General features: G+C 31.1%; 2 protein-coding genes across 2 annotated transcripts; both read left to right on the plus strand.

Annotated features, from left to right (window-relative positions):
• Window positions 1–7721: 7721 nt before the first annotated feature.
• LOC131647627 (S-adenosyl-L-methionine:benzoic acid/salicylic acid carboxyl methyltransferase 3-like) lies at window positions 7722–9868 on the plus strand. Its single transcript, XM_058917496.1, has 3 exons — window positions 7722–8270; window positions 8356–8583; window positions 8656–9868. The coding sequence occupies exons 1-3, from the start codon at window positions 7791–7793 to the stop codon at window positions 8986–8988; spliced, it is 1041 nt and encodes a 346-aa protein (XP_058773479.1). The 5' UTR covers window positions 7722–7790; the 3' UTR covers window positions 8989–9868.
• A 2777-nt stretch (window positions 9869–12645) lies between these two features.
• On the plus strand, window positions 12646–14377 carry LOC131647628 (S-adenosyl-L-methionine:benzoic acid/salicylic acid carboxyl methyltransferase 3-like). The gene is made up of 3 exons (XM_058917498.1): window positions 12646–13178; window positions 13295–13525; window positions 13616–14377. The coding sequence occupies exons 1-3, from the start codon at window positions 12699–12701 to the stop codon at window positions 13943–13945; spliced, it is 1041 nt and encodes a 346-aa protein (XP_058773481.1). The 5' UTR covers window positions 12646–12698; the 3' UTR covers window positions 13946–14377.
• The last annotated feature ends 2145 nt before the right edge of the window (window positions 14378–16522 follow it).

Consider the following 16522-nt stretch of genomic DNA (forward strand, 5'->3'; position numbering starts at 1 on the left):
CAAAAATTTAAATTTGCAAACTTCTAAGTGCCTAGAAAAGAAATTGAGTTTAACAATATTTAATAATACACATTGTCTTTTTAAAACTCATACATATGTAAAAGAAAATTTTAATTTATGTTCTATTCCTATAAATTTTACAAATTTTTAAGTAAAATCAAAATATTTAAAATTGGACCCGATATTAAACCAGTGTAGCTACGAATTTAAAGTTTAAAGATTTAACTGTTGTCCAACTAGCCGATAATAATAAAATACTACATTTTTATTCATTTTTTATATAATATAATCAAAAAAATATACAATTAAATCAAAATAAATAATATTAACAACTTTATAATATTTAATTTTAATAAAAAATATCATCAATATTTATACATTAACATAGAAGGATTTTAATATATTTGTCAATAAAAACACTTTTTTGTTATTTGTCTGAATCGGAATAAAAATAATGTATTGAATTGAATGATGAGATTAGTGATGCTGTATCTTAAAAAGTAAAAATAATATTACTACGAGCCTTTAAAATTACTGAATAGATTTTATTCTATTCAATTGAGTATCAAAATTATAAAGTTTTGTACAAGCTCTAGTACAGTGAGAAAAAAAAAAAAGTGAAACGTTTGGTAATAAAAAGAAGTTTGTGTGACAGAAAGAAACAAATTCGATCATTTGGAATTTTGCTTTTCAGTGTGTGTGTGGATTAGGTGCAAAGCCACTTTCTTTCTATCTTAACATCAACTCAGAATCAAAAATAAATGTTTCCTTTTTAGTTGGCCTTGATTATTCTATTTTCTCTTTTATCTTTTCCCCTTTATTCCATTTTTCTTCAATTTAAATCCAAAAGCTTTTAGATTGGCCTATGTGAGGCAAAACTGTCTTAGTATGAAGGATTAAGTACTTTATTTGAATCAAATTATAAGGAAACTAGTAACTTAACAGGTTTAACTTACTTATCATCGAAGATGTATCTTTACACAAGGAGGAGTTGGAGGATCAGTCAGGAAGCGTAAGCTCTTCATCAGAAGAAGAGGAGTATGCATCTTCTCCGAGAATATTTGAAAGCGAAGAAGAGCCACCGTAAGATCATTTCGTCCTCATCCCCAAACCGTCTCGGGAATAGGAACGGCCACCGCAAGATCCTTTCGGCCTTAGCCCTAAACTGTCTCGGGAACAAAAACGTCAATCAAACAACGATGTTGATAGGTCGTCAGAACCTAAGAAGCATTAAGGGGACAGGTCAAAAAAGGAGAGGGGATTGAGTACTAGCATTAATTGTAAGGACTCTTATGCGGATAACCTAAAGGCCTTTTCTGGTAACATGAACACGACTGATCCTATTTATATGAAAACATGTAGCAGAGCTTTTGAGATTTCTGAAACATCACCTTTGAGGAGATACGAAAATGAAGGGTTGCTCGGGTGGGGCCAGCAGGTTTTCTTATTCTTAATAATTTTTCTGTAAATAAAAAGGAGAATACAGATAGGAGAGTCACTCGATGGGGGCCACATGGAAGTAATTGGGGAAAAGCCCCAAATCAATTTTCTAATGAGTCCCAAGTCAATTTTTCTAATAGCAAGGTGGGCCAACTAGTGCATGACGTGGCAAATGTTGTAGGGTCCAGTACTACAATTTTGGAACAAGATCACCAGGTGGAAAACACGGGCAGGGACTCCAACGGTTCAAAGCACAACTCTAAGACTAACAAAAATTCTTCCTCCAACAGTTCTAAAAAACTCTTTTTCAATTCAGATGAAGAGAGTGAATACTAACATTAAGAAGAAAGGAGTTTGCAGTAGGAAAAATCAAAAGCTCTGTTTCGATGAGCAGTGTCAAAACGTGAAAAATTCTAAAAAAATCAGGAAAAAGATCAGGGAGGTGTTGGACCTAGGGGAGAAAGTTGTGGAGTTCTCTCATCCAGTTCAGAGTAGGTTACAACAAGGGATGGAAGCACAATAGATTTCAGAATTACATTTTACTAATCAGAAAAATCTTTTTGTCAAAGAGAACTATCTTTCATGAGGCCTTCCTTTAACTTGTGAGTTTATTTCCAACACTGATATTAGGAACTGTAATAAAAGAGGAGCCAATGGATCGTGCAACAATGCTTCAGAGGGCTATGGAACTCTATGTCAAGGTTAGGGATCATTAATATTTTTGACAATTTCGATCCGATTAAAAGTCTGAAGGAAATGGAGCTAAGAGATCACAAAGGGGAAAAGGTGCAAAAGAGGACTCAAAATGGTGTACCCTCATGATAATTCTATCTTATAACTTGCGTGGTGGTGGGAATCGGTCAAAGCGTAAGAGAATTGGATTTCTAATTCAAAAAGGCGACGTTGATCTTTGTTTCATTCAAGAAAAAAACTTAGCGGAATAGGATTGAATTTAGTTAAAGAGATGTGGGGAGATGTTAATGTTGATGGTCTCATTTGGATGATAATGGTGCTTCGGGAGGAATTCTCACAATGTGGAAAAAAGAATTCTTTTCTCTAAACTATAGTTTTAGAGGAGAAGGATTTCTTGGGCTATGTGTGGAGAACGAAGGTAAAGTTATTTATTTTGTAAATGTTTATGCCTCCTGTGACAAAGTTATTAGAAGGTAAACTTGGAATAAAATTTGTGAGTTCAAGAACAATAATACTGGAGGATCTTGTTGTATTGGTGGTGATTTCAACTCTATTTCCTCTTTAGATGAAAGAATTAGAGTTTCTAATAGTGGCTATAGTAGGGAGTTAAGATTATTCAATGAGTTCATAGAGGAAATGAATTTGGTGGATCTTCCTACTATTGGTGACAAGTTTACTTGGTTAAAAATTAATGGGAAGGCTATGAGTAGGCTTGATAGATTCCTACTTTAGGATAGTTTTGTTGAAGATTGGAAGGTGGATGGGCAACACATAAGCGAGAGGGATGTGTCCGATCATGCTCCTATTTGGTTGAAAGATAATATAAAGGATTGGGGTCCTAAGCCTTTCAAGTTTAATAACTTGTGGTTCAAGCATGAAGAGTTTGATAGTTTTGTGAAAGAGGAGTGGAGTAAAATGGTAATTAATGGGAGAGGAGACTATTTCTTGGTTGAAAAGTTGAAAAATCTTAAAAGTCGGATCTCTTGGTGGAACAAATCGGTCTATGGTTGGATAGATCTCAAAATTGACAAAGATGGGAAAGAAATGCACTCTTTAGATAACTTGTTTGTTCATTTTGCAGGTAATGCTCCGGAAGAGGTGGTTAAGAAAAGGTTGAAAGTGGCGGAGGATTTTTGGGATAAATTAAACAAAAAAGAAGGGCTTCTTAGACTTAAATCGAGACAACTTTGGCTTTCAGAAGGGGATGACAACACGCGATTTTTCCACAACTCTCTAAGAGATAGAAGAAGAAGGAATTCCTTATGTTCCATCGAAACTAGGAGGGGAAGAATGGAAGAGGTCATGGAGATTAAAGATTTCATCTTCAAGCACTTTGAAGGATTCTTTAAAGAATAGGTTTGCTTTAGATCGGAGCCACATGGTATAAATTTGAATTCTTTATCGCTTGAAGAATCAATGGATCTTGAGAAACCTTTTTTCCGAAGAAGAGGTCAAGGATACTATTTGGTCGTGTGATGGGAACAAAAGTCCGGTCCCAGACGGATATTCTTTGGAATTCTTTAAAAGGTTTTGGCTTTAAAGATGATTTGATGAAGTTATGCAATGATTTCTATTCAAAAGTTACGCTTGTCAAAGCCATGACTTCTTCTTTTCTTGCGCTTATTCCTAAAACAAAGAACCCGCAAGACTTGTTTGAGTATCGTCCTATTTGCTTAGTGGGAAGCATTTACAAGATTCTTGCGAAGATTTTGGCAGCTAGAATGTGAGGTGTTTTAGATAAATTGGTTTCGCCTAATCAAACCGCTTTTGTTCTAGGTAGGAGTATGATGGATGGGGCCGGGTTTTAATGGTAAATGAGATTCTTGTTAGGCAAAAAGAAAGAAGAGGGGGTGTCTTTTGGGAAGAGATGGTTGAAATGGATGGATTCTTGCATCTTCACTAGTCTTATGTCTGTTTTGTTCAACGGTAGTGCTACTAAAGAGTTTAAAGTTCTAAGAGGCTTACGTCAAGGCGACCCGATTTCTCCTTTTCTCTTTGTCATTGCTAAGGAAGGTCTTAGTGCCCTCATGAAGAAATCGGTGGAGGTGGGGGATTTTAAACCGTTCAAATATGGATAAGAATATTATGTGGATATTCTCCAATTTGCGGATGACACCGTAATTATTGGAGAACCTATATGTGATAACCTTTGGAGTATGAAAGTGTTGTTGAGAGGCTTTGAGCTTGTATCTGGATTGAAAATAAACATCCATAAAAGTAACATTTTTGGTGTTCATATAGGTGAGTGGCTTTCTACCTCGGCTACTTCTTTCCTAGCTTGCAAAAAAGGGTCTTTTCCGTTCAAATTCCTTGGTATTTGGGTTGGAGAAGGTGCTAGTAAGAAGAGAGTGTGGAAGGATGTGGTTACTAATATCAAATCAAGATTATCAATGTGGAAAGGTTGAAATATTTCCATCGGCGGAAGGGTGACTCTTATTGGTTCGGTGCTTAATGCTATCTCAATCTTTACTTTTTCCTTCTTCAAAGCTTCGAGCAAAATTATCCAAGAAATTAGAAGCCTTCTTAGAAACTTCATATGGAATGGGAGTATGAACAAAAGATGCATTCATTGGGTAAAGTGGGAGAATGTTTGCAAACCTAAGTAGAAAGGTGGGTTAGGTATTAGAGATGTTGGTGAAATGAATAAATCTCTCCTTTTTAAATGGAAGTGGAGAATCTTGAAGGAGGACAAAGCCATTTGGAGTAGATTTCTACTCTTGAGATATCACAATCCGAAAATTAAAGTGTTAGCCTCTTGTGTGAAAGTTTTAAATCGAGACGACTCTAGTTGGTGGAGAGACATCATCCTTAATGACTTTAAAGAGGAGGAATCCGTTGAAGGCTTCATTGATTGGGTCAATTGTGATCTTAAGAAAGGTAATACTATTCTTTTTTAGCATAGTTGTTAGTTGGGCGATCAAACTCTTTGTGTTTACTTTCCGCATTTGTTCAGTCTTTCAACCACTAAACTTTGTAAGGTTAGTGATGTCATCTCTTGGAACAATGGTGCTTATTCTTGGAATATTGATGTTTTCTTCAGTATTGATGGCTTGGTTCCTTTGGGTCCGAATATCTCCCAATAAGCCCTCAAACTGAATAGTTTCGGTTTTTGATCTTCAATTGAGGGATTTAAAAGCATTATTGGATGGCATTGTTCCGAAAAACTTGGACCATGATGATTTTCATTGGAAACTAACTCCTAACGGTGTGTTCTCGGTTGCAAGTGTGTCTAATTTGGTGTCTAATGCTAAAGATTTAGCTTGGCCAATCACTACCATCAACAAAATTTTGATTTCGACAAAATGTTGTTCTTTTCTTAGAGATGGTTGTGTAATAGTGCTTCTACTTCTAGGACTATTTTTTATTATTGGTACAATTTACTATTAAGTTGTTTCAACTCTATTTATTGTTTTTGTTGTAAGGGTTGCACCCCTAGTGCGATATCTTATATCATTGTTTATTCAAAAAAAAAGTTTGTAATGTTATATTGAATTAAGATAATAGTCCCTAGTATACAAAGGTCTTTGCAACTAGGGGTGTGCATGGATCAAAAATCAAACTAAATTAAATCATAGATATGGTTTGGTTTGGATTTTAAAACCGTTTTCATAAAACCAGTTTATTTTTTAAAAACCGGTTTACATGTGGATCGGTTCGATTTAAAATCGGTTTCTTACAAATAAATCAATTTAAAAAAAAACTAGTTTTAAACCGGTTTCTCCCAAAACCAATTCAATATTTAAAATTAATTTTATTTACTTTGAATTAATATGAATTTTTTAAATCAATTTTTCACTTAAATTATTTTATTCATTTTGAACGAATATCAACTTTTTAAAATCAATTCAATACTTAAAATAAATTTTATTTTAATTGAGTTAACATATCACGTAACATAACTTAAGCTAGTTTAAGTGGTAGTGGATAAAATAAATTATTTGGAGTTTTTTTTTTTTGTGTGTAGTAGTACATAGTTATCAATTACCTTATGATTAAATGTTTAAAATTAAATTGCTAATAGCCCAGGGCTAATAACTAAGAGACGTGAATATCATCAAAAAAAATAAAACTATGAGACGTGAATAGTTTGCATAGTGTATCACAGGTTTTCATTTTCAACTTACGATTATATATTAGATAGGTGAGGAAAGTTAGAATTTGTCTTCCGTAAATTTCATTTTCAACTTAGCATCTTATTTGGATTGGCAATAAATCAATTTTTAGTTGAGTCTCATCATCATATATTATATTAGAAATAACAATTCTTTTTCTAAAAATACTGCAAGCATGGACTATTAGCAATTGATAACTACTACCACATGATATTATATTAAAAATGAACATAATATTATAAATAATTTCATTTTAATTTAATAAATAACTGTTTAAAATTAAATTTTTAATTTAAAATTTATTAATGTGTTATATATATATATATATATATATATATATATATATATATATATATATATATATATATATATATATATATATATATATATATATATATATATGAAAACCGTTAATTTTGATCATTGCCATTAACATATCAAATAATATTTTATTGATATAAATTTTACAAGCGTGATCTTTATGATACTAGCTTTCAATTCATTGGTGAATTTTAGTATACAAATATAGTGTGAAAAGTTATCGGAGATATCATGTTACTAAGTTTGACACATTGATGTCATTTGATTTTGTCTTATATATATATATATATATATATATATATATATATATATATATATATATATATATATATATATATATATATATATATATATATATATATATATATATATGGTTAACCATGAAAAGAGACAAAAATATAAATTTAATATATAACAAAATTTGGGTACCCAATAACTAAATAACATTATTATTGTAGGTTCCGGTATATATTTGGATAATAAAATAGATACCCGATTTTATATTTTAACATTTGAATTGAGTTTTAAAAAGTGGAACAATTTAAATATTAATTTGATTATAAATAACATGTTTTTTTGCACACTCCTAATTGCAACTGTTTGCCCCATCTATTATCTATAAATTTTGATATAGGTTGGTAGTTTAAGAAATAAAAGATTAAATTACTTCATGACTAAATAATAGTAACTTTATTTCAAATAAATCAATGGAAGGTATTTTATAAAGTTATACATTTTTCACTTGTTATTGTCGTTAGTTTGTATTTTTTTTCTTTTGCTTGATCCATTGTTTCATAGATATAACTTATGGCTTCTCATCAGAATCCACGACTTAAAGTAATGGAAAAATACCCTTAAAAAAAATAATTTATTACAAGTTTATTACAGTATTATTTTGTCAAATTATTTCTACTTTATCACGCATGGAAACATAAACAGCTAATAAAATAATAAAGTAATGAAAATAATACATTGTTTGTCAGACACATACTCACATCACATCACTTGCTTTTGCAAAAGTAAAAGTTTTTGTTATAATCTTTCTCACATGATTGTGTAGATATTTATCAGACAGGCTCACATTTAAGAATCTTTTATTGATTTCGCATGATCACATACACGACTCATCTACTATATAATTTATGTGCAATATACGCATTTGCATACTTTATCAAAAGACAAAAATCATTTAAGCAAAAAAGCAGAAGTAGTCACAAACTAGGAATGGATTTAGCACAAATACTACACATGAATGGAGACGTCGAAGAAGCAAGCTATGCAAACAACTCCTTAGTTCAGAGAGAGGCGATTTCTTTGGCAACATCTTCAAGAGTTAAAGCTATAACAAATCTATATTGTAGCTTGTGCCCTAGAAGTTTTGCAATTGCAGACTTGGGTTGCTCTTCTGGACCAAACACATTGTTGGTGACCTCAGAAATTATTAAAGTTGTTGAAAAACTTTGTCAACAATTGAATCATCAATCTCCAGAATATAAGGTTTTTTTGAACGATTTACCGGGAAATGACTTCAACAGCATATTCAAATCTCTTGACACATTCAAAGAAAAACTACGCGATGAAATAAAAACTGAAATAGGTCCTTGCTACTTCTCGGGTGTTCCGGGTTCCTTTTATAGCAGAATTTTTCCTAACCAGAGTTTGCATTTTGTCCATTCTTCATATAGCCTTCATTGGCTGTCTAAGGTTTGTTTATGTTAATTATCTCTCTTTTTATATGCTACTTAATTAACTTTTAATATAAATAATTTTGATTTATGAGTTTAAATAGGTTCCCAAAGGTGTAGATAACAATAAGGGTAACATTTGCCTATTGACCACAAGTCCATCAAATGTTGTCAAAGCTTATTGCGAGCAATTTCATATAGATTTCTCTCTTTTTCTCAATTGTCGTGCTCAAGAATTAGTTGAAGGAGGTTGCATGATTCTAACACTTATAAGCGGGTATTCGAACTGTTGGGAACTTTTGTCAAAAGCTATTAATGATATGGTCATTCAGGTAAACTATATATATAACATTGAAGGCATTAGTTTAACATTATTAATATGAATTATGCAAATTGTGTTGTAGGGAATCATTGAAGAAGAGAAACTCAATACTTTTAACCTTCCAAACTATTTTCCATCTCCATCTGAAGTGAAATCGGAAGTTAAAACTGAAGGATCATTTTCCATCAATCAATTGGAGGTTTCAGAAGTAAATTGGTATGCTCCTGAATCTGATATGGTTGAATCAGTAGTAAAAAGCAAGAGGGCTATACTTGAACCTTTGTTAATTAGTCATTTTGGAGAAGGTGTCACTAAAGAGATATTTGAGCATTTTGGAAAAATATTAACAAGTGGAATATCCAAAGAGAAAGCTAAGATGGTAAATCTTACCATAACATTGACTAGAAAACCATGAGGAAATCATTTTGTTTGTGATTAATATTTGCTAAAAGGTTTTAAAAAGTGAGTTATTTGGAAGTCGTTAAATGTTTATATTTTCTCTGATAAGATTAAATGTAATAAGCAAGAGGTTAATACAATTTATTCTTTATATCATTGAAGTAATTTATGATTAAGAATTTAAGATCTCAGGTTTTTTTTTAAAGAGTGGATAGGAGAACATACTTCTAACCAATTCACCCAAGTTGTCCCCCTGTTGTCCATGACTTCGTTCCAAAGAAAATCTCTTTGGATTTTGATCATCTCCTTTAACACCACTTTGGGGATCTTGAAAAATTAGAGGTAACATATAGAAATTGAGTTTAGGACGGAATTTATCAAGGTGACTCTACCTCCTTTTGACAAAAACCTCCCTTTCCACGATGAAAGTTAGCACTTCATACTCCGAATTATTGGCTTCCACACCGCTTGCTGCATTTGATTTGCACCCACCTTGATACCAAGGAAATTAAACGGTATTGACCGTGTACTGCAACACAAAAAAGACGCCGCTTCATGACGAAACGAATTTTCTATATTTAAAACCTAACAAGCTGCTTTTACAAAGACTAGCGTTTAATCCAAATACGAGTTCAAAACCTCTTAGTATCTCTTTGACACCCCTCAAATTGTTCCAAGATGGTTCACAAATTAACACTGTATCGTCTATGAATTGCAAAAGTTCAAACTCCAACCCCGCAGATAAATTGAAACCCTTTAGAATCCCCAACTCTACTCCTCCTGATTCCAGCATGGCAAGCCCCTCTGCAACCAACGTGAACAAGAATGGAGATAACGGGTCTTTATCCATCTTGAAATCAGAGGTTGGGCTTCCATTAACAAGAACCAATAATGTTGCCGACTACACACATGATTTCATCAATCTAATCCAGCGTCCCCCGAAACCAAAACTATTCAGAATATATAACAAGAAGGCCCAGTTTACGTTGTCATATGCTTTCTCAAAATTAACTTTCAGAAGCATACATTTCTTTCTTTTCCTCCTAGAAAAATCTATTATTTCATCATCGTCTTGTATTTGTCTACCTGGTATAAATGTTGTTTGACATTTGGAAACCAGCTTCCCCATAACCGTCTTCATCCTGTTTGCTAGTAGCTTGGCGATGATCTTGTAAAGACTTCCCACCAAACTGATAGGTCTATATTCTGACAATAGTTAAGGGTTGTCTACTTTGGGCACTAGTGCAATGAACGATGTCGAAACAGCTTTTGGCAGGTTCGCTTTATCATGGAATTCAGATACAAATTTAATGATATCACTTGACAAAGAGTTCCAGCACTTATGGATAAAATTGAAATTATAACCATCCGGGTCACTGACATTTATTCCCATCATAATCCCTAACCACCTCCCAAATTTCAACCTCTGAAAAAAGTTCCTCCAGTGCTGAAACTTCAAAGGGGGATAATTTTGCAAAAAGGATTCCATTCAGGGTCGATTTACGTAAAGGCACCTCCATAAATTTTTCTTCGAAAAAACGCCTAACTTCCTCTTTAACACCAAAAACATCTTCCAGCCTTCCTGAACTAGTTGCAATGCTGCCTATAACATTACTCCTAACTCTTGACTTCATCACATTATGGAAAAATCTTGTATTAATGTCCCTTTCCCTACACCACTTCACCCTGGACTTTTGTTTCAATAAACACTCGTGTCTTTGTAAATTTTTCCAAAAAGACCTTGTTGCTACTGAACGCTTCTTCGAGATAGACTCACCCTCCACTTCAACGCTAACTAAACCTTGAGCCCCCTCCTCCCCATAATTTTTCCACTGCTACTCGCTTCTTATCATCACGAAATTTTATATTCCCCTATACCAGTGTCGAATCATTAATGGAATCGCAACAACTAGTGTAACTTTCTGAAGACTCTATTGCAAGTTCCACCTGAGTTATTGCATTATCTTCATTCGGAATCACATTGGAATTCATAACACAATTATCTAGGAATTTCTATGTGCACTAATTTATAATGTGTTAAACCACCCGTTTTTCTATGTACACTACTTTTTTAACTGGTTAACTGGCTTAACATTTATAACATGTTAAACCGCCAGTTTTTCTATGTGCACTAATTTTTTAAATGGTTAACTAATTTTTATCCCGATTTTTTCTTAGGCTGATTCACAGAGGAAATGGATCGAATCTATACGCAGTTTTATTGAACTAGTCGATTTGTTTCAGTTTTAATCACATTGAATAAAACTAGTGTGTACTCTAATTTTGTCCAATTTTAGTGTTTCCTTTTATTTTATATAAGGACTCAATGCATAAACATAAAGCACTCTTTTTTTTTTAAAAACAATAAAAATAGGGAATAAAATGAATTAATTTTTTTAGAGATTACATTAAAATTTTGTAAATATGTAAAAATTAAAAATATATTAAAAACCTAAAAGAAATATTCACCAATAATTTGAAAGACTAAGAAAATGTTCATACTAATTATTTATAAAAATAAAGCATTTAACTAATTTGTTCTCGTATGAAATAAACATATTTTATTTAAATGACTAATGAAATTTATAAGAGATAAGTATAAAGGATAACCATAAACAACTTTCAAACAAATATTAAGTTGTATCAACTTCATATTTAATTAACACACATATTTTATAAGAGAAAATAGAAACATTCTCTGATTTCCAAATGATCCAGTGCGTGAAACCATATCCAAACATTGTGGTTGATACCATTGCGTGTGAAACCACGTCCAAACATTGTTGTTGGTATCAACCATCAAGTGGACTGTAAAAATAGTTTATATCACTACAAATCTTTTGGAAATCCCGTGTAGGTTAACTGCAGCTTAACTATAAAAAAAAATATATATATTATTTAATCACAATTTAAGTGTAATAAATATTTTGAGATTTTACTTAACCGTTGTTTAATCTGCCTAAATTTTAAGCTTTGTGTGATAATTCCGTATTGCACGCTCTTAAATACCATCTTGAAAGCAACACATTGATGACCTTAGTTTGGATATTCCACCTGACTGATATCTTAAAGAAACTTGCAAAGGTATATTCTTTTCTAGTTTGTCCTTACGTACTATGTGAAATAAGTCTTCGGAAAATTGGTTACAATAATATAGTCAATAACATTTTAGACTGCAAAGAATAATAATTTCCAATTCATCTTCAAAAAAGCCCACACACCATTTTTTTTAAAATTGAAAGTAACCCTATTAATTTTAGACTTAAAACCAATCAAACATCATCATTAACACTCTCAAACCAATCCGAATTCCGCTACTAATTGATTTAGAAAATAGAGGTGCATGAATTCCTCATTGCTCTACCTAAAAATCACTTTAAAATTATATATGTGACTGGTTCAGTTTTTTAATAACATTCTAAAATGTCAGCCGATCTGATTGTTATAAACAAACATAGGTCAGCTAGCTATTATTGACTATAACTTGGAACACAAAAACAAAACTATAAAAATATTAATATAACCAATTTCTTCAAGGACCCGCTTCAGATAGATAACATTTTTTATTAATAATAAATATATACTTTGCTTTCACAGGATCAAACATACATCACTCATCTATTATATAATGTATTGTGCAATGGACTAATACTTACACGCATTTGCATACTTTATCAAACACAAAAATCGCTAAAACAAAAGAGCAAAAGTAGTCACAAACTAGGAATGGATTTAGCACAAATACTACACATGAATGGAGACGTAGAAGAAGCAAGCTATGCAAACAATTCTTTAATTCAGAGAGAGGCAATTTCTTTGGCAACATCTTCAAGAGTTAAAGCTATAACAAATCTATATTGCAGTTTGAGCCCTAGAAGTTTAGCAATTGCGGATTTTGGTTGCTCTTCAGGACCAAACACTTTATTGGTGACCTCAGAAGTTATTAAGGTTGTTGAAAAACTTTGTCAAGAGTTGAATCATCAATCTCCAGAATATAAGGTTTTTTTAAACGATTTATCGGGAAATGACTTCAACAGCATATTCAAATCTCTTGACACATTCAAAGAAAAACTACGCGATGAAATAGAAACTGAAATAGGTCCTTGCTACTTCTTTGGTGTTCCGGGTTCCTTTTATGGAAGAATTTTTCCTAACCAGAGTTTGCATTTGGTCCATTCTTCATATAGCCTTCATTGGCTATCTAAGGTTTGTTTATGTTAGTTATCTCTCTTTTTGTATGCTAGTTGAATTTCTATGGTACTACTTAATCAACTTTTCACTCCACTCCAATTTAAATAATTTTGATTTTTGTGTTTAAATAGGTTCCAACGGGTGTAGATAATAATAAGGGCAACATTTACCTATCGAACACAACCCCGTCAAATGTTTTCAAGGCTTATTACGAGCAATTTCATATAGATTTCTCTCTTTTTCTCAAGTGTCGTGCGCAAGAATTAGTTGAAGGAGGTTGCATGATTCTAATACTTATAAGCGAAGGATCTTCTTACGGTTGGGAGCTTCTGTCTAAAGCTATTGATGATATGGTCGTGCAGGTAAACTATATATATACTGATCCATTATTCAACATTGAAGGCATTAGTTTGACAATATTAATATGAATTATGCAAATTGTGTTGTACTAGGGAATCATTGAAGAAGAGAAACTCAATACTTTTAACCTTCCAAACTATTTTCCATCTTCATCTGAAGTGAAATTGGAAGTTGAAACTGAAGGATCATTTTCCATCAATCAAATGGAGGTTTCAGAAGTAAATTGGCATGTTCCTGAACCTGATATGGTTGAATCAGTAGTAAAAACCACGAAGGCTATACTTGAACCTTTGTTAATTAGTCATTTTGGAGAAGGTGTCACTAAAGAGATATTTGAGCATTTTAGAAAAATATTAACAAGTGGGATATCCAAAGAGAGAGCTAAGATGATAAATCTTACCATAACGTTGACTAAAAATTAAACCATGAGCAAATCATTTTGTTGTCACAAAATGTTTGTATTTTCTCTGATTAGATTATGTGTAATAAACAAGAGGTTGATACAATTTATTCTTTGTCATGGAACTGGTTTATGGTAGACCTCGTGTATTTTTTTATATATTTTTTGTGAGTGGATAGTAGAACCTTACTAATGCTTAATTAGATAATGGTAATATTTATCTTTACCTTTCTTGCTTTTTGGTTCTTAATTCTCTTTGTATTGAGTTTTGGTTACCCTTTATATACTTACCCAAGTTTATAGGTGCAAGTTAGTATGATGAAGTTAAGAAGTTAATCCATCATGGTGAACTACTAAAACACATATTGTAATAGGTCAAACAGGTTTTCTATCAATTTACACAATTGTCCAATAACTTCTTTGATTACTTTTGTATTTTTATAATTTATATAAAACCTCAATTAATTATAAAATTATTTATTAGCTCATTTATTTAAATATAAATCATAAAAATATATGTTTTCTTTAAAAGAAAAATAGGATATTATTTTAAAAAATGTAAAGTAGAAAAAATGTTAGAAATTATACAGATTAAAAAATAATATTTCTCATAAAAAAACAATATCGCCTATAATATTAAAAAGAAATTAATATTATCTAATTAGTAAATGATAGGTCAAAGCATTATTAATTCTATAAATAAATAATGGTAATAGAAATTATACAGTAAAATATAGTGAATTTAGTTAATGTGTTTATCTAATTTTGTGCATTAATATTTTCATCTAACTTATAAAGTTTTGTATTTCATTCATTTTGGCATATGACAATCCACTATTGTTGTTATATCTATAATATAAAAAAAAGTTAATTGTTCTCGAAATACCATATCTACCCCTTTTTTTTAATTATGTCACATCCTAATTTTTGGGTTAAAATTGGTCCAATTAATTATTTTTCTAACCAATTATGCTATTTGTAAACTCGGTTTTTTTGTGAACTGACTCCTTCTCTTTTTTTTTTTGATTTTTTTATTTTTGCAAGAGTCGCCACCGACTTTTATTTTGTCCAATATTTAGGAAAGGCATAAAAGAACAGAAAAAAGACCTTTTGATAGATTTTGGGTTCGGGGGGTTGGTTATACAAATGGAAGGTTTTAAGCACCCTTTGTATCCATGGTTATCCATGGGCTCTTAATTGTTTAGCTCACTTTTGTTTAAATGCTTTATTGATTTGAAAATAGAAGAAGTGAAGATGGACAATAGGTCACATAGGTCTAAGATCTTTCCTATGCATTTAATACTTTTCTTAAATGATGGTATGATTAAAAAAAGAGTAATAAGAGGGAAAATCATAGAGGTGCAAGTGTGCAAAGTGCTTTTTTTTTAGTTTTATCTTGATTATTAATGTTTTAGCTCAAAGGTAAAAATATGGTCCAAGTGGGCAAAAGGAAGATGACGGAAACATAAACAATGCGTCCAAATGGACAAAGAAAAAATAGCGGAAACATAAATAATATGTCCAAATGGACAAAGAAAAATAGCGGAAACATAAATAATACGTCCAAATGGACAAAGAAAAAATAGCAAAAATATAAATAATATGTCCAAATGAACAAAGAAAAAATAGCAGAAATATAAATAATATGTCCAAATGGATAAAGAAAAAATAGCAGAAATATAAATAATATGTCCAAATGGACAAAGAAAAAATAGCAGAAATATAAATAATATGTTTAAATGGACAAAGAAAAAATAACATAAACATAAATATGATGAATGATAAAATAAAGTATAAAGCAAGAAATATAAAGAACAATATAATAAAATGCGGAATTTAAAGTTAATTGTTAGTATGTTAGCACGCGAATCATCTTGAAGCTAGTCAAGTATATCCACGATGTTAGTGAAGATGATGGTGAGTGAATGATGATCTCGGATTTAAAGTTAATGAAAATTTATCAGAAGCTTGATAGAATCATAGCGACTACACGATAAATTTCCAAAAGTCTTAAATCAACTGCATACAATCTCTGCCATATTTAATCTTGTATTCTGATTCGGGACAAAGGAAAAAGATAAGAAATAATATCAAATAATATACAAAAATAAATATAAAACAAATTAAACTTAATTCATTCTTTTTGTGATTTTTTTGGAATTGATTTTAAGTTAATTAACAAGCTAATTAAACAAATAATTATACAAATAATTAAACTTAACAAGAAAAATATTATTTTATATGTCAAAAACTAGATTATAAAAAATATAAACCTAAATCTAAAAGGAAAATATTTTTGGAGTTTTTTGATTGGTTGAAAATAATTTTAAAAAGCAATGTTTACATAATTACTAATTAATTAAGCAAAATAAATTAATTATGAAAAGAAATAAAATATTTTTATGTTAAAAATTAAATAAACATTTTATCAACTTAAAACTAAAATTAAAACATTTTTTTTGAGAAATTGAAAATATGCATAAATATGGAGTTTTTAATTCATGAACTCCTAACACTACTACATATTAAAAATTACATTGTACTTACTCTATGATGTCCCAAGAGTGGAATAGAGTGATTGAAATTGATTGAAAGTGAC

The sequence above is a fragment of the Vicia villosa genome, linkage group LG2, assembly GCF_029867415.1.
Source record: "Vicia villosa cultivar HV-30 ecotype Madison, WI linkage group LG2, Vvil1.0, whole genome shotgun sequence".
Classification (NCBI taxonomy): domain Eukaryota; kingdom Viridiplantae; phylum Streptophyta; class Magnoliopsida; order Fabales; family Fabaceae; genus Vicia; species Vicia villosa.

Coding starts and splice junctions, on each gene's coding strand:
- LOC131647627 (XM_058917496.1), top strand. CDS start 7,791: ATGGATTTAGCACAAATACTACACATGAATGGAGACGTCGAAGAAGCA. Junction 8,271..8,355: donor GCCTTCATTGGCTGTCTAAG/GTTTGTTTATGT, acceptor GAGTTTAAATAG/GTTCCCAAAGGTGTAGATAA. Junction 8,584..8,655: donor TTAATGATATGGTCATTCAG/GTAAACTATATA, acceptor ATTGTGTTGTAG/GGAATCATTGAAGAAGAGAA.
- LOC131647628 (XM_058917498.1), top strand. CDS start 12,699: ATGGATTTAGCACAAATACTACACATGAATGGAGACGTAGAAGAAGCA. Junction 13,179..13,294: donor GCCTTCATTGGCTATCTAAG/GTTTGTTTATGT, acceptor GTGTTTAAATAG/GTTCCAACGGGTGTAGATAA. Junction 13,526..13,615: donor TTGATGATATGGTCGTGCAG/GTAAACTATATA, acceptor GTGTTGTACTAG/GGAATCATTGAAGAAGAGAA.